At 44.5% G+C, this 24,141-nt stretch overlaps 1 protein-coding gene across 3 annotated transcripts; it reads right to left on the bottom strand.

The window, feature by feature from the left end:
- Positions 1 to 700: 700 nt before the first annotated feature.
- On the bottom strand, positions 701 to 23,798 carry PRPF40A (pre-mRNA processing factor 40 homolog A). Of its 3 annotated transcripts, none has more exons than XM_054070051.1 (26): positions 23,300 to 23,798; positions 21,414 to 21,551; positions 20,625 to 20,705; positions 18,518 to 18,548; positions 18,269 to 18,291; positions 16,740 to 16,841; positions 16,527 to 16,637; positions 15,974 to 16,094; positions 14,737 to 14,761; positions 14,127 to 14,435; positions 13,038 to 13,146; positions 12,106 to 12,170; positions 11,330 to 11,494; positions 10,308 to 10,416; positions 8,252 to 8,402; positions 7,718 to 7,851; positions 7,240 to 7,354; positions 6,998 to 7,101; positions 6,711 to 6,827; positions 6,054 to 6,191; positions 5,279 to 5,374; positions 4,241 to 4,327; positions 4,062 to 4,158; positions 3,901 to 3,962; positions 2,667 to 2,801; positions 701 to 1,833 (listed from the first exon to the last, which is right to left on the bottom strand). In XM_054070051.1, exons 1-26 carry the CDS (start codon positions 23,663 to 23,665, stop codon positions 1,741 to 1,743), a joined length of 3,084 nt encoding a protein of 1,027 aa, XP_053926026.1. In that variant the 5' UTR covers positions 23,666 to 23,798; the 3' UTR covers positions 701 to 1,740. The 3 variants fall into 3 exon arrangements, with proteins under 3 accessions (XP_053926026.1, XP_053926027.1, XP_009555718.2); XM_054070052.1 differs by having other exon boundaries at positions 6,998 to 7,089; positions 23,300 to 23,797; XM_009557423.2 differs by having other exon boundaries at positions 6,998 to 7,089; positions 16,740 to 16,817; positions 23,300 to 23,797.
- Between the last annotated feature and the right edge of the window lie 343 nt (positions 23,799 to 24,141).

The raw sequence follows: 24,141 nt of genomic DNA, 5'->3' as shown, positions 1-24,141 counted from the left end.
ATGGGAAGAGGGGGGATTTTTGCTTTTCTGTACTCTGTTCACAGATTAATGAGACCACACATGGCTTCATTTAGGACCTCCTTTTAGCCCTTGCAACCTGGAGAGGAGAAGGCTGTGGGGAGACCTTAGAGCAGCTTCCAATGCTGAAAGGGGCTCCAGGAAAGCTGGGGAGGGGCTCTGGATCAGGGAGGGCAGGGATGGGATGAGGGGGAACAAATTTCAGCTGAAAGACGGGAGATTGAGAGATCTCAGGGAGAAATGTTTTGCTGTTCAGGTGGGGAGGCCCTGGCCCAGGGTGCCCAGAGCAGTGGGGGCTGCCCCATCCCTGGAGGGGTTCCAGGCCAGGTTGGATGGGGCTTGGAGCCCCTGAGCCAGTGGGAGGTGTCCCTGGGGTTGGAACTGGTTGGGCTTTAAGGTCCCTTCTGACCCACACCATCTCTGGAATATTGGTCACCTGCTCCCACCAAGTGCAGCAGATCCACCGTCTCACCCTCTTTCAAATGCCTGCACTTGCAGTCCTGAAGAATCACATAACCAAAAGAAGGTATTTCTGCCCCGGTAACAGCCACCACAGAGGGGAAAAAGGGCACCCAGGAGGAAGCTCAGCTCCAAAATTGCTCCAGGGAATTTCTGTGAGCACAGGCATTGCTGAAACCCAACTTGAAGGCAGTAATCACAAAACCAGAAATAACTACCAGTACGCACTAGAAGACCAGGTTTAATCATTGATAAAAATGTACAAAAATATTCCGCGAGGAGGATTCCAAGCACGGGGCGCAGCAGCCAGAGCAGGTACAGCCTCCTGAGCTGGGCCGGGGGGAGCGCGGAGGGGAGACGGGGCTGAAGCTGCTGCCTTCTCCCCCGGTCAGGGGTGGGAGAACAGCGACGCTTGAGCCACGGCCCCGCGGCTGCTCACGGAAGGTGGAGGTACCTCCTTCAGCAGGGGCTTAAGGCAACATCGTGGAATCCATTTACAATTCGTTTTTTATTTCTAAGTGTTCTTAACATGAAGAGAAACACCGAAATACTGCCCAGAGCTGTTCCAGTTGGGTTTTATGGGAACAGGGAAGCAGCTGTGACAGGCAGCACCCTCCATTCCCATCATCCACAGCTCCAGCGGTTCAACAATTTCTGTACCAATTCCTTCCGAGAGGGCACAGCCCCAGCGCTCAGCCAGGAAGCCACAGCTTCTGCTTGGCACAGCAGCTCAGCTGTGACACCGTTCACAAAGAGCAATTCCAACAGTCGCTATTTTGTGCGGTACAGACCAAAAAATGGATTCCTTCCTCCCCTGCCCCTTTCTTAGAACAAAAACCAATTCATAAAGCGAATTAAAGCATAAGAAACTATATTAAAGAGTCTTTCTCTCTCTAAAAATGAAGTCTGCCTGCCCACCCCGTGTTGCCACCTCTCCAGGAAGGACCCCACTCATGGGATGCGTTGCTAGAAAGGTGCCAACACCTCCCTGGGCCGGCAGAGATCCGGCGAGCAGCGCAGCCGTCCCTGGTGGTGCGCCCTCCATGGGAAGTGGAGCGCCCATCCTGCCCCGGACAGGCTCAGGAGTCTCAGTCACTTCTAGATTTGATGCCAGGCCCGTGACAAAAAGTATTGATGCCATAAAACTAAAACCCACCGTTACTTCGACAATGGAACTCAGCAGTTTGGAACCCACGTCCTCAACAAGACATTGGTTTCTTTTATTATGCCACAATGTAAACATATTTGGTATAAATAATGTTCTCATTGATCTTCATCCAGTTGTTCCAAAAGAGTCCTCCTCTGTTTCTCCAGCTCCCCTTCGCTCAGCTCGCTGCCAGAGGTGTCCCAGTTCCCCTGTGGAGAGAGGGGGCATTAGTGGGGAGCTCCATGGATTGTCCCTGCTGTGCTGGGGATTCAGCCAACGCCCCACCACAAGCGCTGGAGAGCACGAGGCACGGAATGCTGCTTGTGCCGCACTCACAAACCCTCAGCACAGCAGCAGCTCCAACAGACAGGAACGGGGAAATGAGAATCACAGATCGGTTCGTGTTGGAAGGGACCTCAGAGCCCATCCAGTCCCACCCCTGCCATGGGCAGGGACACCTCCCACTGGCTCAGGGGCTCCAAGCCCCATCCAACCTGGCCTGGAACCCCTCCAGGGATGGGGCAGCCCCCACTGCTCTGGGCAACCTGGGCCAGGGCCTCCCCACCCTCATCGTGAAGATTCTTCCTCGTGTCTAATATAACTCTTTCCCTTCCATTTTAAAGCCACTCCCCTCTGCCCTGTCACTACACACTGGTAAGAAGTCCCTCCCCAGCTTTCCTGTAGGCCCCTTTCAGGCACTGGAAGCTGAGCTGGGGTCCTCACGCAGGCTGTCTCTGCTTCAGCACACCCAATTCTCTGTTCCCAACAGGAGATGCCACCTTAGGGCACATGATTGGCCTTTCCAAAGGCAATTGGAGGCCCAAGCAGCTTATCTTAAGGAGACAATATAAAAAGCAGACATCTGCTCTGACAAGCTGGGGTTGTCCAGCGTGGAGAAGAAAAGGCTCTGGAGAGACCTCCGAGCTGCTTCCAGTGCTGCAAGCTTGCCTACGTCCAGTCTGAAGCTCACATGCTCTCCTGCAGGTGCCCACTGATGCAAGGAGCCCAAAGCATCAGCTACCAAGGAAACAAGAAAACTTACAGAGTCTTTTCCAAGTCGTTTTTTAGTAGGAGATTTATGTTTCGACTCGGATCTTTGTCTAGCTCTATCCTTTTCACTATCTCGCTCTCTTTCTTTTTTGTCTTTTTCACGTTCAGCATCCGATTCCGGTGAATCCTGTGTAAACAAAAGGGGAAAATATTAACTGTTAAGATTAAATATATTAATTTATAGAATAACCAAACCTCAAAAGAATCTGACCTCATTTTGACATAGACCACATTAGAAAAACTGCTTGCAGTGGTTACTAATTAAGTACATCCTATTAACCACTGCAGGAACAAGGAATGCAAAACCATTATTGAAGTGATTTAAAAAGAAAAGAGGTTTGCTCAATGTAGGAACTCTTACCATGCTCAGCGCATGCACAAGCAGGGCACGCTGGGTGCCACACAATAAATCCTTTCTGCACACAAATATCTTTCGTTTGGTAAGATCTCTGGGAAGGATGGGATCTGGGAAACATGATCCTGTTACTCAAACGCTTTAAGCTGCTGGGCTTTCACCAGGTGTTCCCCACACTGGGAGGAATTATGTGTCACGACTGGTTTTATGCCACGTTTCATTGCATCGTTGGCTAAGCTCCTGTGACCCTGTTTGGGTTCCAAACCTGTAACACCTGTATCTCCCCAGCGGCTAACAAATTCCCCCCTCTCCGGGTGAGCACTGTCCGTGACGGACACAGCCAACTGCTGAAAAATTACAACAATGGGAGAAGACATCAGTTTTGAAGAGTTTTGCAGCCAAGATGAGTTCAGAGACTCAAACGTCTTTCTTGATCCAGGAAAGAAAAATATTCTTTGGCCTTTCTGCTCTTTAGGGCCTTTTGACGCTCCAGCACATTCGATACCAGACCGGACAAAAGGAACGATGCTCAGTGTATGGCAAAAGGACGAGATGGCTGGGATTCTTCCCAGCACTCCACAGTAGAAGCAGACACCGAGCTTTCCCAGGATAAACAGCAAATACCAGGCTACTGGCAGCACCCTTTACATCTGCTTGCATGGTTGCCGTTAAAGCCCCCAAATTTAGCAGTCCCTAATGATTTAATGGTACATTGCACATAACACAGAGTTCCCAACAGCTCTTCCAGTCTGATCTTGCACAGTCCCTACTAAAACCACTGCTGGATGACTATGGAGACCCAAACTGGATTATTGAAACCATCAGGTGTCGAGCTGTCCATCAGCCAACTCAAAAAGCCAACTGCACTTACAGACTTGTGTCTTCTCTTCTTGCTCTTTTTCTTGTGTTTTTTTGACTTCTTGTAACTTCTCTCTGCAAACACATGGGAAAAGAAAAACACATCAATAAAATGATAAAGATCTGGCAATAAAACAGTAACACTAACTTAAAAATGAACAAGGGATCTCATACCAGATTCTGCACTGGAAGAACGCTCAGAAACCGATCTGGATTCCGAACGCTGCCTTTTCTTCTTGGAATGGCTATCATCATCCTCAGACTCTGAGCCCTTGAGATACAAAACAACACAGTGAGCAAGGCAACAGCATCACGAGTAGTTACAGAAGCAGATTTCAAGTGGAACACCGTACCGAACGAGAACGTGATCGCTTCCTGTGGTGCTTTTTTGACTTCTTAGAGTGTTTCTTGTTCTTTGAATGATGATGCTGACACTCATGCTAGAGGACAAGAGAAGGCAAATGTTATAATCAGTCTATAGGACAGAGCAAGAAACTGTAACGATGTTTATCATCATCGACAAGGCTTTTACAGGGAGCAGCAGTTACAAAAAAGAGAAAACCAAACACTTACTGTGTCAAAACCCATCAACAGCTACCAGTATTGCCACGTTCACATTGTAATAAGAAGTATTTGGGAGCAAGGAAGCAGGGATGCACACGGCTTCTACTCCATGGATCCCTGTTTTAATGCCTCTGATCAAAGCCTCTGCTTTAGATGGCCCAGAACATGTCGTGTACCTTGCTCTCCACATTGGAAATGCTGAAGTTAAGCCATTTTAGCATCTCTTACAAAACAAAAGCCCCAAAGATCACGCGCTGCAAACCCACAGGTCACATTATCTAGAGAAAAACAGCACCTTGGCCCAGAATGACTTTTGAGAACTTCTCTTACTGCGGCCCATCCAAAAGTTAAGAATGAAACTAAACTACATCCCTTTTGGACACATCTGCAGAGCCTGGCACGTTACTGAAGTTTCAGATTTGCAGGGAACAAAAGCCTGAGGTAAAGCCTGACTATGCTGCTTTCTTTGCCTTAAACATTTTGTCTGAAGACTGCCCAGAAGCATCATCATGTTTTGCATGAAAAGACAGCAAAAAATAACTTCTCAAGTAAAACAAGAACTCCTGATGCTAAAGGATCTTCCAAAATTTCTTGCAGGGAAACAAATTAAAAGAACGTATCAAATAATATCAAATAAATCCAAAATGTTCCTCAGTTCCTTGCTTTCAAAATGAGGTTTTAATATCCATTACTTTTACATAACAGTATCTGCTGTAACAGAAACCAGAAGAATTCTGTTAAACCCTTTTCCCTCCCCACACAATTTAAGAGTCAATCAACTAAGAATTTTGTTGTAGATTCTCTTAATTGGAAAAAATAATCATTACCTCAAGGACATGCATGAAGTCTTTAAATATTCTTTTTCTCTCAGACTCCAGAGTGATGTCTTCAAACGCCGGTTCCTTCACAAACCTATCTCTGATCTGTTAGAAAAATAGCAATGAAACACTGATATGAAATGCAACTGTTCAGAAATAATATAAAATAATAACGTAAAACAGAATATGAAATATTCAGAAGTAATACGAAAAAAGACAAGATTTCTCCAGTTGAAAAAGCCACTGTACTGTTATAAGGTTAAACTTTTTAAAGCCAGCCTCACAACCCAAGGGGTCTGCAGTAAAACTGAACAGATGGAGGCATACAGTCAGACTTTTAACTAAGCAAAGTGCTTGATCTCCATTTAAATGGAGTTTTGGGGCTTCTGGAAGGTGGGGTGGTGGAATTTTTGTTTCATTTGGTTTAGGGCTTTTTTTGTTTTAAGTTGTATTCAAGCAGAAGTATCAATAAAATTCAGTTATTCACATTGAATTTTAAATCTTACTGAAGAAATGGCAGGACAATTTCTACGGGTCTGAGACAAACAGAAACACAAAGAGCTTTGAGGATCTAGGCTGACTTATAAAATCACAGAATCATAGAACAGTTAATGGTTTGGGTTGGAAGGGACCTCAAAGCCCATCCAGTTCCAGCCCTGCCATGGGCAGGGACACCTCCCACTGGATAAAGGTGCTCCAAAAGCTCCATCCAACCCGGCCTCGGCTGCCTCCAGCACGCAGCAGCTGCTAAATCTACCTGAAAAGACCGTGAAGCGATACTTACATCCTCCCAGACAGCATCCAGTTCAATCGGAGGAGTAGCCTGCTTCAACATACTCTTGAAGGCAGACTCTTTCCGCTTCATTTTGCGAGCTTCTTCTTTTTCCCTCTCTCTTTCACGGGCTTCTGCCTTCTCTAGCAGCTACATCAAACAAGTTGTAAGATCACTTGGAAAGGTATCAAAATGCCAGACTAGTAACTCAGCTTAAGGTAATTTTTGGAAGGCCTAATGACAGTTCACCCTTAGAGTTTTCTACTAGTCAAGAAAATTAACCAGCTACTTGTTTTTAAGGCATGCAGCTGCTGTTTCTCAAACAGAATCTGAAGTAGAGTTAATACACAAAGCAAACCAGAACTACAGAAATACACACAAAAGTAATCCCTCGTGAGAAAAGCTAGATATAAATGAGAGAATATTGCTTAATATTTACCACAGAATTCCTCAATTTGAAGTGTTTATGTTTTGAGTAAAGATATACCTCTGCAATCTTTATTTTGGGAACTGGCATCAGGAACAGCAACTCTAAAGCACAGCATCTCTCAAATAATACGAAAGCCATCATAGCAATATGTGGAAAGTAAGTAAAGGTAGTGTCAATTCTGGTTTTCACAAGAGAATTGCCATTATAGTTTTTCAACATTCCTATACATTAATACTTACACTATTGAAAGCCAGCTTGATGTTGCCTGCATCTAAAGTGGTAGCTCTTTTAGTTGAGCTGATGACCGTAACAAAATCTTCAAAAGAAGTGTTCACTTCAACCACAAATCCTTTGTCCTAGAAAAAAATGGTTTCTTTGGCATCGGGGAAGTTAGGAACCGTTGCTTTAGTGCTAATGCACATGACATTAACGGAATGCAAAATCCCATCTCCCAGCAGCAGAGTTCACTTGAATGGTATATTTGGCATTAAAAGAATCCACATAATGGAGCACCCTCCCCTCTCACCTTCAAAATATCCTTTATGATCTTCTTTTCGTCATGGTAACGTGCCTTCAAGTCTTCAACATAGAACTTGAAAAGATCAAGTGCTGTTGATCCTGATGAAAGAACTAGATAAGTCAAAAGCTAGCTCTAATAAAAGAGCTGCATTTCTTTCAACATTGAGAAAATACACAAATAACTCTGCCCTATTCTGCCCCAAATCCAAGGCCTTTACCTCACAGGGCTGGAAGAGACAGTATTCTTACCAGGTTGACCGAGCATGTTAGTGAATCTGATGTCAGAGCTTATGGTTGGGTACAGCTCCATCCAAGAGGACATCGAATGTAACTGTCCGTGTTCGTGCAGCTCGTCTAAAAACAGCTACAAAAGAGAAGTGAAATGGAGGTTTGTAGTCACTTTTCACACTTCTACTTGGCTGACAGCTGGAATGAATTCTCTTCATAACTGGAATTCATTTTTGTTAAAACGTGATTGAAAAATCACTTCCCACATCATCATTTCTCCATGCCTTCCTCTACTATTCACAGTCTTCCATTTCATTTTCTTTGTATTCAAACCTATTTCCTCCTGCTTTCCCCTACTCTTACAGCTTTCAGGCAGACAAAGCTGTAACACTGATAACTGACACATTACACGCACCCGACAGCCTGCTTTGAGAAATAAAAGAGTGCATAGTGTCTAATCACACAACACATCCAGGACAGTGAAAGAAAGTCCACCAACCTGAAAAGATTCTCTATTTTTACGCTGCCGCCTTCTTTCTCTGAGCAAGCTTTTCTGTTTTTCTTCTTCCTCCTCTTTTTCCAATGCCCTGATGTGCTCTTCGAAACAGATCAGAGCATCCTCCTTATCCATGTCTGGCGACAGAGTGATAACAGTAAAAATCATGTCTCCCTTCCCATTGACTGTAGCAAGTTTCTTACTATGAGATCCTGGTTGCCAGTTGTTGCTGTGAGTGGGAGTTTCAACGAGCACTGAAATGCTCAATGAAACCTGCACAGCAGAAAAACCCACCTCCCCCAGGCTGGGTAAATTATCACCACCAATATGGAGCACAGGAGGCTTTAAGAGGGAAGTGTTGTGGATGACAGCTTCCTGCGTTACCACAGGAAACAAACCACCAAAGTAAGAGCACAGCATCTCTGTCAAATGCTCTACCTGCCGTGTGAATGCACACGCATGTGCAAATCGAGCCATCCTCGCTGCTTAAAACAAAGCCATTCCCTCTTCCAACAGACACAGAGACATTTTACGTACTCTGGAGTTCCTCATCTTCTGCAAATGTAGGGTTGTCCATCAGATACTGCTGCGCCTCCGACCACGTGGTACAGTAAGTGACATTAGCCATGTTGTCTAGAATGTTCTTCAAAGCTTCCCAATTCCTCTTGCGCAACTGCTTGGCTTGTTCCTGAGGAGAAAAGGCAGTTCTCAAACAATCTGAGGTTGTACAGACAAACATACTCAGGCATATTTTCCAAGAAAACTAAAAAATTAACCTTTCACTTACAGGTAAAGCAACGCAGTACGATTTGGAACTGCACTCTATCTGCACATACTCACCACTTGCACCCACAGACAGACCATTTTAGTGCTGTTACCTCTGACTGTTCCTGATGGGTGTGAGAAGCTCATGAAGTAGAGCTCATCATTCAGAGACACCAATAGGAAACTGCTGGCACAGTCAGGAACAGCGCTGGTCCTATGGCCCACAGTGCTGCTGCAGATTAGATCTACACCGGACGTGCTACTCATAAGCAATTTATTCAGCAGCGCCCTGTGGAAGGCTCGCCTCTTCTTTGTTTTGCTCTTCTAGCAAGTGTAGACCTTAACACTAGTCTCAAGTCAATGTCCTGTTGTCCATCAAGTCTAACTGGTTGGACTTGATGATCTCAAAGGTCTTTTCCAACCTAGTGAATTCTATGATTCTAGTGTTTCGATGGAATAGTCTTGCTATGCTGCTTCTAATTGTCCGTTTTAAGTTTGTCCACGAATGCTGGTGAGCACCAGCATCGCTATCAAAATTCAGCAAAAATGAACTGTCCAGAGAAGGGAACAGAGATAGGGAAGGGTCTGGAGCCCAGGGACTCTGAGGAACCTGGGGCTGTTAAGTCTGGAGAAGAGGAGGCTGAGGGGAGACCTCATCGCTCTCTGCACCTCCCAGAAAGAAGATTGTGATGAGGTGGGTGCCAGGCTCTTCTCCCAAGGAGCAAGGGGTAGAACGAGAGGAAACAGCCTCAGGTTTTGCCAGGGAATGGATATTAGGAAAAACTTCTTTACTGGAAGAACAGTGAAGCACTGGAAAAGGGTGCCCAGGGCAGTGGTGGTGTCCCCATCCCTGGAGGGGTTCAAAAAACATGTGGCCATGGCCTTTCGGGGTATGGCTCAGCAGGCACAGTGGGGTTGGGCTGAGGGTTGGACCAGAGGAGCTTGGAGGTCTTTTTCAGCCTCACTGATTCTATGAGACAGTCAGGGCTAGATCCTTCAACAGAAGGTATAATACCACTGAGGTTCAAGGAAACAGCCCACGATAGCTTCACAATCTGATTCCGAGCAGTTCAGAATATAAGCCATCACATAATTTATTGAGTTCATACTAAAAATGAAATATATGGCAAAATTAGCAGCAACGTGTCTCAGTGCAAACAAACACCTTTATAAGGGACTGCTATTCTATCTGCCACACAGGATCAGTCCGGCGTTCACCCTGCTCACCAGCAGAGTGCAGAGAACTCCTGAGAGATAACAGGAGCGATCTCCTCCCAGTGTTCTTGCTCAGTTTCAGATAAGTAGCCTTCCAGGCAATACTGACCTCCAAAATTTTACCCTGCAGCAGTTAGTTCCACAGCTTTAGATCTGTACTGTGCAAGAACAGAGCTTCCAACAGCTTGTTTAAGTAAAGGTCCATCACCTTTTGCCTGCTAACTCTATCAAAAACCCCTTAGGTAATGTACCAGAAAAAATAAGAAACAACCGCCTCCAAATTCACCTCTACAAAACCAGTTACGAAGAGTTCCGACAACGCGCTCTTCACTTTGTCCCCTTCCCCCATCATATCCTTCTAAACTGAAGAGCCCCCACCCTACAGCACCTCACAGCGGATAAACCTCATCGCCCCTCTGTTCTTTTCCATCTTGTTCCTTTGGAGGAGAGTTTAACCCGTACCCTGTAAGCAGTATATGGTTCACAGCAAAACAGCAGCATTCTTGTCTGGTTCTCCATGCCTTTCCTACAGATTCCTCCCCTTCTGGTTTGTGTTTCAACTGTCCCCGATTTACAGAAAACAAGTGAAAAAAGACATTTGAAAGAAAGTTACCTTTTCTTTCTTAGACAGAAAGAACAAGACATCTTCATAAATTTCAAGACGATCACGCTCCGATATCGCATTCCAGACTTCCATCTCCCCAAACATTTGTTCGGCTTTTCTTTACAAGACAAAGAAAAAACAATCATTCATCGGTAAACATGGACCTAAACTGTCTCACTGGCTTATGAAAACATCAGGTGAACACTCTCTAGGTAGCGATGCTTTTGTATGACATCTCCCAAAACTTCTCTCCTGAGAAACTTACGTGACAGCTTTCTATCTCATATAAACAAAGCTCATCTAATAATATAAAATATAATATACCAGCTAGGATATTTTATACTGTATAAAAATTAAGGCTGGTGCCACTATAAGGTCCTCTCCATGGAAGTGCAAGTTCACAAGCACTGCACTACAGGAGTATTTTCGTCTGAGGGCCAAGAGACAGCTCCAGCAACCATCACATACTAGAAGGGGGCCTACAAGAAAGCTAGAGAGGGACTTCTTCCGAGGGTGTGTAGTGATAGGACGAAAGGGAGAGGCTTTAAATTGGAAGGGGAAGATTTAGATTAGACATCAAGAGGAAATTCTTGACAACAAAAGTGGGGAGGCCCTGGCCCAGGCTGCCCCATCCCTGGAGGGGTTCTTCCAGGCCAGGTTGGATGGGGCTTGGAGCCCCTGAGCCAGTGGGAGGTGTCCCTGCCCATGGCAGGGGTGGGACTGGATGGGCTTTGAGGTCCCTTCCAACTCAAACCATTCTATGATTCTGTATGAACTTTTCACTGTCAGGGTTATTGGATTCACCTCCCTTTGGGCACGCACCTCCATGAATGAGCTCTAAGAAATACTCTGTCCTTAGGGGCAGATGTAATTAAAAAAATGTAAATGAGAATATTTGTGTTCCTATAAACACCTTAGTTACCAGGCTGAGCGCACACAAAGGTCAGCATTTATCAGGAGCAAGCCAACAAGATTTGACTGTCAGCTTGGCAGGCCAGCAAAGGCTGGGACATCACTAAAACCAGTCTTACTTGTATCTTGTTGTGGATGTCATCTTTTCATGGTTTTCAAGAAAACGCTGGAAGGATTCTTTAGCTTCTTTGTATTTTGATCTTGCTTCTTCTTTCTCTTCCTTTTCTGTTTGAACTTTGTAAGCGTTAAAGGCTTGCTTCTTTTCACTTAATTTTGCCAAAGCGCTTCATATCAAAGAAAAAAAAAAACCAACATCAACAATATAAAGGGGAATTAAATTAGAAAACAAACCCAAACAGCCAAAAGGTAAAAGGTTTGAACAATCCAAATTTCTGAGACAAAATTATTCCTAATAGTCAGTCACCTCTGTCTCTCCCTAAGGATTATGGAAGGGTATTTCAAAAAAGCAGTAAGAATGAGTGCTTATTACTAAAAGCAGTTAATAAAACGCAAGTTACTATCGTGCTTTACTAGCGTGCTTTCGGTTTGCACTTACATATTACAGTATTATTTTTATCATAGGTATCAACCACTCTTCTGCCAACGCTTATGGCAGCTACCCATTTCAAAGTAGTAACCTAGGGAATCTTCCACTCTATCATTGTGAACAAGTAGTTTTATTCACAAGAAAACAATTTAAAGAGCATAAAATACATCCCATGACTGCCATGCCTTTCCTAAATGAAAAACAAAGCCTAGGACTTGCATTTCAGAGTTCCCTGACATTCACAAATTCACAAGCGGTTATGAAACAATCAGAAGTGGCATCAGGAACGTCAAATCGCATAAAGAAGTAAGAGTGCAGGAAGTTAAGGAGAAAAGAACCAGGCAGTACCTGTATCGAGGATCATTAATGATCATTTTCATAGCTTGCTCCCAAGAAGCATTGGATGGTACTCGCTGCAAAGGCATTAATGAGCTAATTAGATATGGAATCAACATCCCACAATGACAGATTTGTTATAAAACAGCCCTTAAGAAAAAAAAACTCACTGCATTTCTGAGGTTGACAACATCCTCTATCACAAATTTTGTGAACAGTCAAACATGGAAAACAAAACAAAGTGCTTCTGGAATTATTTCCACTTCTACAATGAATTATTCTGGCAGGTTATCTACTGTACATCTATACAGACTCCCAAGACAAAATACAAACAGATCCCATATGCTCCAAGGGAAAAACCAAAGATAGTCTCATTCTACTCCCATTTCATCTCCACTTTTAAAGCAAACAAAATTCAGGGCTCGGCAATCAGGCAGCATTTCTAATGGAAATGTACCTCGCTGTCAGACAAGAATGGTGGCAACCATAATTCTAACAATGCTTAAATATTATTTTAGATTTACAACTTTGCAGGGGAAAAGTGTATTAAAATCATACTAGTGTATAGAAACACTGGGTACTAAAATCCAAGTCTGCCTGTTTGCATACGGAACTCCACACCGTCTGTCTCTGAAGCACTGCCTGTCAAACCTTTCCAGCTGGAATTCCAGACAAGCAGCAGATCACAGGTTTGCATTAGTGTGGGATCATGGAAAAGGAACAAAATGGGAAATAACTGGATTGAGAGCCCTGATGAAAATTCAACTGTCCCCCACCAAACTGAAAAAAATATAAACCATTTGTTTTTTCACCACAGTGTTTTTCCCCCCCCTCATTTCTTGCCTAGCACAAAAACTTCCTTCACAACACTGAGAAATTTTTCATATTTTTGGCAAATGTGGTTTTAGCAGATCTGTAAAGCAGGAAGAATAGTTGACAAATACCTTTTCTTTTAACAGTTCCTTAAATGCTTGCTTTGCTTCTTCCTTTGTATTCCACGTATAAGTTTTTTTAACCGGTTGAGCATCATCGTCCTCTTTCTTTGAAGCAGAGCTACAGACAAAAATCAATAATTTTATTATTTATGCATCTTTTTTTCCTGAGTTAGAGACACTGAAAATAACAACATAAATAACAATCATAGAATCATGGGATGGTTTGGGCCGGAAAGGACCTCAGTTCCAACCCCAGGGACACCTCCCACTGGATCAGGGGCTCCAAGCCCTACCCAACCTTGAACCCCTCCAAGGATAGGGCAGCCACCACCGCTCTGGGCAACATGTTTCATAACGCTGCACGTGATAAACAACGCAACGTGTAGAAGACTTCTCCTGACAGGTACCACACACAAATGACCAAAAGCAAGCTACTGCAGAAAGGTGCTGCCACTTATGCAACTGCCTACCCGCTCAAGTTACCTAGAAATGATTCATGAAAATAGAATGCTCACATTTAGCAGAAATATTCACACATATTATAAAAAAATATAAGAGGGAGTGCCTAAAAATACACCTCTTGCCCTTAATTATCTCCAGCTGGCTATGATCCCTCACTGTGTTTCTTTTTGGTTTGAATGATAAAAATCATATGCTATAATTCTCAGTTCTCCATTAATAAAATCAAAGAATCTAATTTCTGGCAGAACAGATAAAGATCTGTTTAGTGCTGCATTTTGTCCTAATGAAAGCCAATTGCACAGATCTATGGAAGAGGAAACAGTGTAAGTATAGAATGTTACCTCAAGAAACTCTTAGAGCCATCAAGAATTGATGAAATGTTCATGCCACTGATGTTCTCTGAGGAAAGGTTTAAGAGCTTTGGGGAAGAGTTGTCAAGGGGAAAGGGTTAGTTCTTCTAAAACTGAATACTACTCCCCCTTTCTTTCTTCCTTACTCATTATTCTGCTCTGGTGGCACTGATCCACACTCTCATTTCAGTGGAGAAGTGGCCTGGCCACCTATAGCTGAAGACAAACCAGATCCCAGAAGGAATACAAACCTGCAGCGAAGCCACACGCTTCGTAATTCACTTACTCTGCTGAAGCCTCCTGCTTGGAAGAGTCGTCGGCTGCGCTGGCTGCGGTTTCTCCGCTCTGCTCTTGCGCACCAGACGCAGAAGTAGCTTGTCCTTGTTCCTCAGCTGCAGCCGTGCCAGCGCTCTCATTCTCTCCTGTAGAAGCAGCTGCTGCAGATTCTGCTTCGGGGGCTGCGGTCGCTGCAGAAGCAGCAGTGGTGGTGGTGATGGCTGTGGCAGATTCTGCAGCAGCTGCGGTGGTCGCATTTGCCGCTTCCGCTGCAGCAGCTGGAGTAGATGTTGCTGGAGTTGAGTCTTCGGGCTTTGTGCTACAGAGAGCGAAAACCAGAACACAGGGGAGCGTGGGACAACTGAATGGTTTAGGAAAACCAGGCAGGTAAAGCGCTACACGAGAGGTCTGGGTCTGGATGCAAAGATTTCTCAGAACACAAAATGATTTTAGTGCGGGGAAAAGAAACACAGAATTTATTATTTTAGTTTTTATATATTAAGCCACTATTTGGAATGAAAAGCTACAAGGAGAATGTTTTAAGACTGAAGAACTAGATTCCACTTCTAAGAAACAAGCAGGATATTGTAAAAACCATTAGCACAGCATTAAAACCTTACCTATTTTCTTCAGCTTTAATCATTGCTAGAGGAGGGAAGAAAAAGAAAATACAACTTAAAAATAATTTAAATACACATGGTAAAAAGTTACTGTTAATGTGATTTAACAAAAGCATAGCTCTAAACATTTTTGTTACTATGAATAATTTTAGCTTTGTGCACTTTAAAGACAAATAAATTCAGACTATAATGAAATTTAGACATTCCATTAAAGATTAGGGGATATAAAGAAAGACTTCTTGGCTAAAAAATACTTAATTCAACTTTAAAAGACTAGTTTAAAGAACAGATGAAGTCAGGTTTACTGAAACAGATCTTTCCTTCTTTTTTATTCTAATTGGCACTGATGTTTACTCTCCATATTATTTTCTAGATACTCATTTCTCACCCCAGCTGATTCTGTAGATTTTTCATCTCGCCATAATAAACAAACCCACGCAAAAAGTGAACCATGGGATCACGCATTAGGTGTTATTTGCACAAATGGGGACGTTGCCTTTATAATGCAGAAGGGCATTACAAAATTCTGAATATTTTTGCCACCTCATGTTCCTCAAAATAATTTTTGTCAAAAATTAAAGACAAATTGATAGCCAAGCAAAGCCCTACATGAAATTTTGGCCTTCAGGTGACATTCAGTACTGCTGATTTAAATATAAAATAGATTAATGTTCCCAAATTCTTCCAAAACACGGAAACAAGACAGTTCTCACTCGATTCGGAACAATACCAAAGTCCAGCACCCTTCTATCCAGGCTCCCCCGTGAATGATGATTACTACAGCCGCCCCTCTGCCTCATCTTCACCCACCAACTAAACCTCTTATACAATTCCTAATAATCCCCTACAGGTTTCCAATAATAAGAGTCAAATCCTACGACCGCACTAAAGCGAAGCGAGCCTGAAGCTCTGCCTGCTGCTAACACAGAGCATGAGCAAGCCCCAAAGAGGCCACAGCACCTCACATCCTACAAATTATCTGTTCTTGCCGAGGGGCACGAGGGGGAGCTGATGCTGCTGCCACAAGAGCAGGGAAGAACTAAGGGTGTGATGGTGGGAGGAACACAGGAGACAAGACTGCTCTGTAGAAACCTCAGACTGTGTTAACTCTGCTTAGTTCAGAAGATTTCATTTCTAACAGAAGTTTGACCGCTATGCTCTGATATCAAGCTTTTGCCAAAAGTCACACAGTGTGCAGCTCACCGCCACCCTCCTCACCCATTTTTGTTAACGTTACCTTCAAGATCCTCAAGCTCTTTGGGTTTTGCCCAGCGTGATTCCTTTGTTTGGGAATTATAATAGTAGGGCTTTCCTGAATCAGATTTATACTCTTTCCAGGGACATTTAGACAACAGTTGCTAATGGAGAGGAAACAAAATATAAAATTAAACTTTGGATGGTGTTTTAAAATTACAAGGATATCTAGACACTACACCAAGAAGTAAGTTAAGCATCAATAAATACAAGACATATAACTTCCAAGGAAAATCCTCCTGAGCAACAAAAACACATTACTTATCTAAATATTATAAAGATGACATTATTTAATAAGGAAAATTTATCTAAAAATCAATTAAACCCAGGAGGTTTTTGTTCACTTTGCAGCCTCAAGTTCTAACAACTAAGGAGCACAATAAAAACATCTTTGCAACATTTCTTAGTTGAAGATTTTGGCTCTCATTGGAGAAAAAAAAAAAAGTCTACCAGCACAGCCATCCTCCTGCAGGATGGTTACATGAGTAAGTTCTTGCGTTCACACAGTACAGCATCTTTGTCTGAACTTATTTTACCTCAGCCGGCGTTTTGAGATCATCTGGCTTCTCCCACGTAGACTGCTTTGTCTCAGTGTTATAATAATATGTTCTTCCATCTGGTGATTTGTGCTCTGTCCATGTGGATTTCTAGGAAAAATAAGAAATCTCATCAATGGTGAAGAAGAATTGCTGACTGAGACATAATCCCAAGCCACTAAAAAGCTGAATACAAGTGGAAAGGAGATAAACCTGTTTCGAGTGGTCCTCAGTAACAGAGCTGGTGGTGGTGGCAGTTTGCTGAGCCGCACAAACGACGGGATGTGTTGTCTGAGGGCGAAATAAAACAGAGCGCTGAAAAGACAACCTGGTTAATAGTTGTTTTTCATTTCAATTTCCATATTAAACACATTGTTAATTCAGCCAAAATCTGAACACGTTTAAGTCAGTATTTCTTTCAAGAAACCATTCTGCTGTGGTAAGAGCTATTGGGAGTCTCTCTCGCATTCCCTTCCCATCCAGGAATCCAAGGCAGCCAGTTACCACCGGAAAAGAAAGCAAAAGGGAATGTGCGCGGACCGAACAACCACAAGTGAAAGTCCCAGAAGCACACCATGTTTTCAAAACTACATAGAATGTGCTTCAAAAAGATCCTGACTCCAAGAGTTTTGTTTGACCTCAGGACCACCTTCCTACTGCTTTCCATTGATGTTGTGTATAAACCCTCTGGAACGAGGGCTGGCGGAACACAGCTCCAACCAGCCATTTGGTTTGGGTTCCTGGATGTGCCTGAGGAGAAACAACTTCATCAGAGGTGCAACTGCCTTGTTCAATTACTCAGAACGCAAATCTCACAGAAATAAAAAGACAATTGATATTCACCAATATTTAGTAACTACACTATGTCCCCAAAGTCCGCATTGACAATGAGCAGCATATTTGATGAACTCGCGAGAACGATTCTTTGGGGTTTAGTACTCGATATTCTCCAAAAACCACAAAACCTTCACTCTGGTTATTGCTGAAGTGTTTGATAACAAAAGCTCTCAAGTAATCTGAAAATACTAATAAAGGTTCCGATAAATCACATGGGACTGAACGATACCAGGACCTTAATGTGGCTTTTCCTGCCAAACCAAGCACAGCTGCCTTAAGGAAAGAGCAAAGAAAACTTCCTCATCGCCTACCGAATTCTGCTTTATGCATTAGAACAGTCAAAACGAAAAGTTCATCAATGTGCAAGAGGCAAAAAGTTACCCAAACGAAAGCAGAGTGAAAACATGCTTATGAACCCATCACTGATATGGAAAGGGACATGGGAAAAAGCAGAAAAAGAGGAAAAAGACAGAAAGAGGAACAACATTCAATTGTCTTCAGTGGAAATGAAACCCCAGCTCTACCCAAGTAACTCTCTAGCTCAACACCTGCAACAATTTAAATCTGGAAACAGTCAGCTTTAAAGTAACAGAGGTATCCAGGTTATAACTCACTCACAGCTCAGGTAGGGCAGAGAGATCTAAAAAGACCACCACAAACATCTCACACTGCTGTCCCACGTACCAGGAGAACTTGAAACAAAGACCTCAATACTCAGAAATGAGAGGAAATAACAGCAGGAAGCAAGCCTACTCGAACTAACTACAGACTGACAGTCAAATAAACAAAGCAGCTCTATGCGAGAAGAAAAATAAGCGAGAAGGTTTTCTTTTAAACCTGTAAAACCACATACGCACAACACCACGCCACCACTGCAATCATCTAGAAGTCTGGTTTTCACATACCTGGGTTCCAGGAGGAGTCACACCTGGAAAACAAGATAAAATAAAAATATTAAAAGGGTTCGATTGCTTTATTTTTCTATGTAAAGACTAATTAATCAATGTTTGACAGAAAAAACCCATTTCTGGGAGTCAATGAAGATGTCAGTTACTGAAATACTAAAAAGTAAAAACTAAGGTGGTTTTTTTTTTTTTTAAAACATTTCCCCTAATTTTGGGGCAGTATTTGAAATGGTAACAGTTTGTACTCACCCACTTGTGCATCCATGCTGTTCACTCCTGGCTGTAGAAACAATCAACAGAGAGTTAAGTACTGAGTGCAACTGCAATTAAATCACCAGTAAATACAGAATGCATCCAACAAAGTGCTCTGCTGCCACAAATGTGGATCCCATTGCCCACTTCATTACCACTGCTCCTTAAATAATTAGGAACCAAGCTACTTTTCGGAAAGGCAATATGTACAATAACTACACCGGGGTCATTTGCATTGTTCCAGTGCTCATCTTTATCTCCCAAATAAGCAGTCCATGAAGAAGCACAAAGGGATTCTGCATTCCTGCTGGAGAAGCTTAGCAGGCTCTGTTGTGATTGCAAGTAACCACAGCTCTTTTAGAATCTCTTTCAAACTAAGGAAAAATATTAACAGAATTCAAATAAGGGTTTGCCCCATTTTTGTTTCTCTGCAGGCAAAAATCAAGCCCACAGGTTTATTTTCTACCAGGTCTTATCTTCCAGCTCTCGTCTATAAACTTGATTAACAAAAAACTCCTCAACTAAAACATCAATATTTGTTAAAAGGGAAAAAGAAATCACACTGGATCAGTTACATTTGAGGTTATCCAACAGGACTAACCCAGGTAAAGCATCAGCAAGAGTAAGACCTTGAAATGCTTCTGTATATTTAATAATGTCAGCTACTCTGTGCACGCACACATCTGAGAACGTCAGTGCTGTCAGCAAAGCAAGGCCACAGTTAAATTTGTGCCACTGGTATGTAACAGTTGACACTTTTCTCCTCTTGTGCCCAAGTTTACTTTTCCAAACTCCACTGTAATTCGCTTCGTATTGAAGAGCACTAATCTGACCGAAATAATCACTGCTGGAACAGGTCCAGAGGAGGCCACAAAGATGATCCGAGGGCTGGAGCACCTCCTGTACGAGGACAGGCTGAGAGAGCTGGGATTGTTCAGCCTGGAGAAGAGAAGGCTGCGGGGAGACCTTAGAGCAGCTTCCAGTGCTGAAAGGGGCTCCAGGAAAGCTGCTGAGGGGCCTCTAACAATGACACGGAGCAACAGGACGTGGGGGAATGGCTTTAAATTGGAAGGTGAAGATTTAGATTAGACACTAGGAAGAAGTTCTTCACTATGAGGGTGGGGAGGCCCTGGCCCAGGGTGCCCAGAGCAGTGGTGGCACTGGGCTCCAGGCCAGGCTGAATGGGGCTCGGAGCCCCTGATCCAGTGGGAGGTGTCCCTGCCCATGGCAGGTGGTGGGACTGGATGGGCTTTGAGGTCCCTTCCCTCTTATTTTGCAGAAACCATGTATCTTTGTGACCCCTCTCATTATCCAGAGTGCTGAGGGACTTCTTAAAACAACCTGGCTGGTAACACACAGCATATTTAGCAGGTGAATTAAAGATCTTTCAGTAAAATCTTAAGGAAGTAAGAACAAGTGGAATATTAACCAGCTTATAGTTTAAAAGTAGTAAAGTCTTAGGCTTGGCACAACAGAAAGATACAGAATCCTACAAGGATGGAATCCGACTTGGGGATGTACTGTCTGCTTGGTAAGAAAAAGGATAAAAAATAAATTATTGCTAAATTTAAGCAGAAAGAACCATTTTTACATGGCCCACTTAAAGTCACTTTAAATCTCCCCAACGATTATGTTAATAGGAAAGAAATGTAGCCTTTTCCACTTCAGAGAGAGGCTGCCTTTAACTCTTCCCTCTCCATTTAAACCCAAAGTCCTTATTCACACCTATAACAATTTCGGCAAACTTTCCTCAAGGTCTCAAATGCACCAATTTCAGAATCTTTTATGAAAGATGAGATATAAAGCAGTCAGGCAACGAGCCCTCGTTCCAAACAGCCCAAGCTCGTGCTGGTTCCTGTCAAGCTACAAGCAGGTATGGGACAAGGGAGGAGGCCAGGGGTGTGGGAAGCAGAATCCAGACAAGAAAAAAGTGAAAAGCAGATGCGGCAACATTTTTTATGGCAATTCAAAGGCTAGATAAATCCTCACTGCCATCAGCAATATCTTTTCCTGCTCCCAGAAACCGCAGGTGGGCCCACACTGAGGTAACAAGAGCAGCTGCCACACAAACTGTTTAAAAACCAGAATATTAAGTAACACTCACTGGGACTGTGGGCTGCATAGCAGCTTGAGACATGTGAGACATCATCATCCCAGGCATTACCGACTGCATCATTCCCGGCATCTACAATTAAACAGTAATTCAGACATTTGGCAATATTTCAAACACAAAATCTGGTGATTCTTTTATTTTCATTGAAAACCAATGACCTGGTGCTAGTTTTTACTATTAAAAAAATAACTTCTAAACACTTGGCAACAACGATAAGTTTGTAGAAGTCCGATTCCCTTCCTCACACTCCTACAAAATGAACATTGGGAATAATGTACCTGCAGCATTCCAAAGTCTCATATGAAATATTAACATAGAACTAGGTGGCATTTAAGGTCGAATATGAAGCACTTCCTAGGGTTCAAGAAGGAACTCGGCAAAAATTCTACATAATTATGTTCTCCCTTGCATCTCCCCCTAACTTTCATCTGTGCAGGTGTTTAAAGAAACATGAAGTTCTTATGAACATTATGAACAGAGAAGAAATACTACTTTACGCTTCTGGTATGTATCAGTAAGACAACCTTCTTCAGAATCTAAAGGAAACTACCAAAAAGCTTTAATGAAAAACAAATTACAGATTCAGACCCGTTTAGACATGAGGTGTATCAATTATTTGTTTAAAATGAGAAGAGTTACTGCATGGATAGGAACCACAGTACAAAACACCCCAACCTCTAACCTTACCAGGCTCCTGCCCGAGGCTCAGCCTTCTCAGGGATTACCTGACACTGTTATGGGAAGAGAGAAAGGAAAGAGTCATCTGGGAAAGCGCCGTACCTGCCCCATTGGTGGTCCTCCCATGGGGGGCATCATCTGAGGCATCATCCCATGCGGGACAGGCGGCATGTTTGGTGGTCGCTGACCCATAGGGTGCATTCCCATGGGAGGATAATGCGGCATGCCTGGGTGTCCCATCTGAAAAACAGCAACCGAAGAGAAACATCAGCACCAAGCCAACAACCCCAAACCCCACAAAAGGATCCATTGCAAAGGAGCACTCAACACTGAGCTGAAAATTACTTGGGCAACCTTAAATCACTACTGCAAAACGGCAAGCAAGATCACTCCTTCTTCTAGGTCCTCCCGAGCCAGAGTTAATCACAGAATGGTTTGGGTTGGAAAAGACCTTAAAGATATCCTGTTCTACCACCTGCTTTAAACTGGAAGGGGGAAGATTTAGACTAGACAGTGGGAAGAAATTCTTCATGATGAGCATAGGAAGGCCCTGGCCCAGGTTGCCCAGAGCAGTGGTGGCTGCCCCATCCCTGGAGGGGTTCAAGGCCAGGTTGGATGGGGCTTGGAGCAACATGATCCAGTGGGAGATGTCCCTGCCCATGGCAGGGGTGGGACTGGATGGGCTTTGAGGTCCCTTTCAACACAAACCATTCCATGATTTCTGTAATTCTATGATCACTTTGATGAGTATCTTAATCAATTATCACAGGCTCTGAGGTCCCTTCCAACCCAAAACATTCCATTATTCAATGATTTTATGATCACTTTGATGACACGGAGCCTTTCAAGGGACTTGTGAGGTTCTTTCCAACCCAAACTATTCTATAATAATTTTGATGACACCAAGTGTCTTAATCAACCGTCACAAGCTTCAAGCTCCCTTCAGCCCAAATCATTCCATGATTCTATGATCACTTTGATAACAATGACCCTTTTAATCAAACATCACAGGCCGCGAGGTCCCTTCCAACCCACACTATTCCATTATTTCTATGATTCAATGATCATTTTGATGACACTGAGTATTTTAAAGGACTTGGGACGTCCCTTCCAACCCAAACCATATCATGATTCTATGATCATTTTGATGACACTTAGTGTCTTAATCAGGCTCTGAGGTCCCTTTAACCCGAACCGTTTCACAATTCTATGATCACTTTGATTACACTAAGTCAGTAATTACCACAGGCACTGAGGTTCCTTCCAACCCAAAACCTTCCATGATTCTACAATTGCTTTGATGACACAGAGTCTTCTCAGAGACCTCAGAGGTTCCTTTACCTCAAACCATTCCATGAGTACAATTACTTCGACAATACTGAGCCTTCTAAGAGACTCTGGAGGTCCCCTTAACCAAATCTATTCCATGATACCCCAACTCTATGATCACTTTAGCAACACTGAGTCTTCTTAGGGACCTCAAAGGTCCCTTTACCGCAAGCCACTCCATGATTACAATCACTTGATGACATTAAGCCTTCTAAAAGACCTTGGATGTCCCCTTCATCCCAACCATTTCCTGAGCCCATGGCTCTACGATTGCTTTGATGACACAGAGCCTTCTAAGAGACCCTGGAAGTCCCCTTAACCCCAACCATTCCATGACTCCATCACTCTATGACCACTTTGATGACACTGAGCCTTCTAAGAGACCTGAAGGTCCCCTTAACCTCAACCATTCCATAACTCCACCACTCTACAATCACTTTAGCAACACCTGAGTCTTCTTAGGGACCTCAAAGGTCCCTTTACCGCAAACCATTCCATGACTACAATCACTTTGACGACACTAAGCCTTTGAAGAGACCCTGAAGGTCCCCTTAATCCACACCATTCCATGAGTTCATGGCTCTACGATCACTCTGATGGCCCTGAGCCTCCTCAGGAGCCTCGGTGGTCCCTTGCACCCCGTTCCCCGCGCCCCTCACCATGAGGGAGCCCCTGTCGACGCCCGCGGGCCGCATAGCGGGGCTGAGCAGGCTGCCCGCGCCGCAGCGCCCGAGCAGGCGGCCCCGGAGCGGCTGGCGTGCGGCGGGGCCGAAGGGCAGGAGCGGTTCGGGTTCGCCTCGGGGCGGGAGCAGAGGAGCCAGCAGGCTGACGGGCTTCCCCGCCGGCCAGTCGGGGCGGCCAGCCAAGCGGTTGCTCTTGGCGGATTGGTCGGCGGCGGCGGCCGAGGCGGGGCGCACCGCGTCCCCCGGCGTCAGCTGCATCAGCGGGGGGGGCTTCGGCAGCGAGAACGGCAACGGCTGCGGCGACGCCGTGGCCGCCGCGGCCGCCGAGTCGGCGCCTGACATCGCGAGGAAGCCGTGAGAGGAGGGAGAGCGCGGCGGGGCCCAGGCCGGGCTGCGGCGAGCGGCGCGGCCTGCGCAGAGCGAGGAGAGCGCCGGCACGGGGAGGAGGAAGCGGCGGCGGCGCGGGGAACGCTGGGAGCGCGTCACCGGGCGTTCCTAACTCAGAAGGAGGAGGGGTGGCGCGCAGAGCCGCCCGGTGCCGCCCATTCTACCAAACCGCTAGGTGGCGGCGAGACACCCCCCCGTCTGCCTCGGGGCCGGTGGTACGCGCCGCGGCCGAGGTTGGCATTCATCGATTGCTCCTCCCCTTTCGCGCACAGATGGGGGCGGTGGTAGCGCCTTGCGAGTGGGATCACGTGACGGGATCACGTGACGAATGGAAGTGGCGCGAGTGCAGCCGCCATCATGGCGGGGCGGCACTGCAGGGGGAGGAGTGGGATGGGGCGCGGGGTTTAGGCTGGGAGAGATGGGGAGCTGCC

This window comes from Cuculus canorus, chromosome 6, assembly GCF_017976375.1.
Source record: "Cuculus canorus isolate bCucCan1 chromosome 6, bCucCan1.pri, whole genome shotgun sequence".
Lineage (NCBI taxonomy): Eukaryota > Metazoa > Chordata > Aves > Cuculiformes > Cuculidae > Cuculus > Cuculus canorus.
Note: the sequence above shows the minus strand (reverse complement) of the source record. Positions and strands in the feature narration are given on the sequence as shown.

Excerpts from the sequence above, each read along its gene's own strand:
- PRPF40A (XM_054070051.1), bottom strand. The coding sequence starts at position 23,665 with ATGTCAGGCGCCGACTCGGCGGCCGCGGCGGCCACGGCGTCGCCGCAG. Across the intron at positions 8,403-10,307 it reads TTCTGTCTAAGAAAGAAAAG|GAACAAGCCAAGCAGTTGCG; the intron begins GTAACTTTCTTT and ends TTTTCTCCTCAG. Across the intron at positions 4,328-5,278 it reads ACTTCATGCATGTCCTTGAG|CATGAGTGTCAGCATCATCA; the intron begins GTAATGATTATT and ends CTTGTCCTCTAG.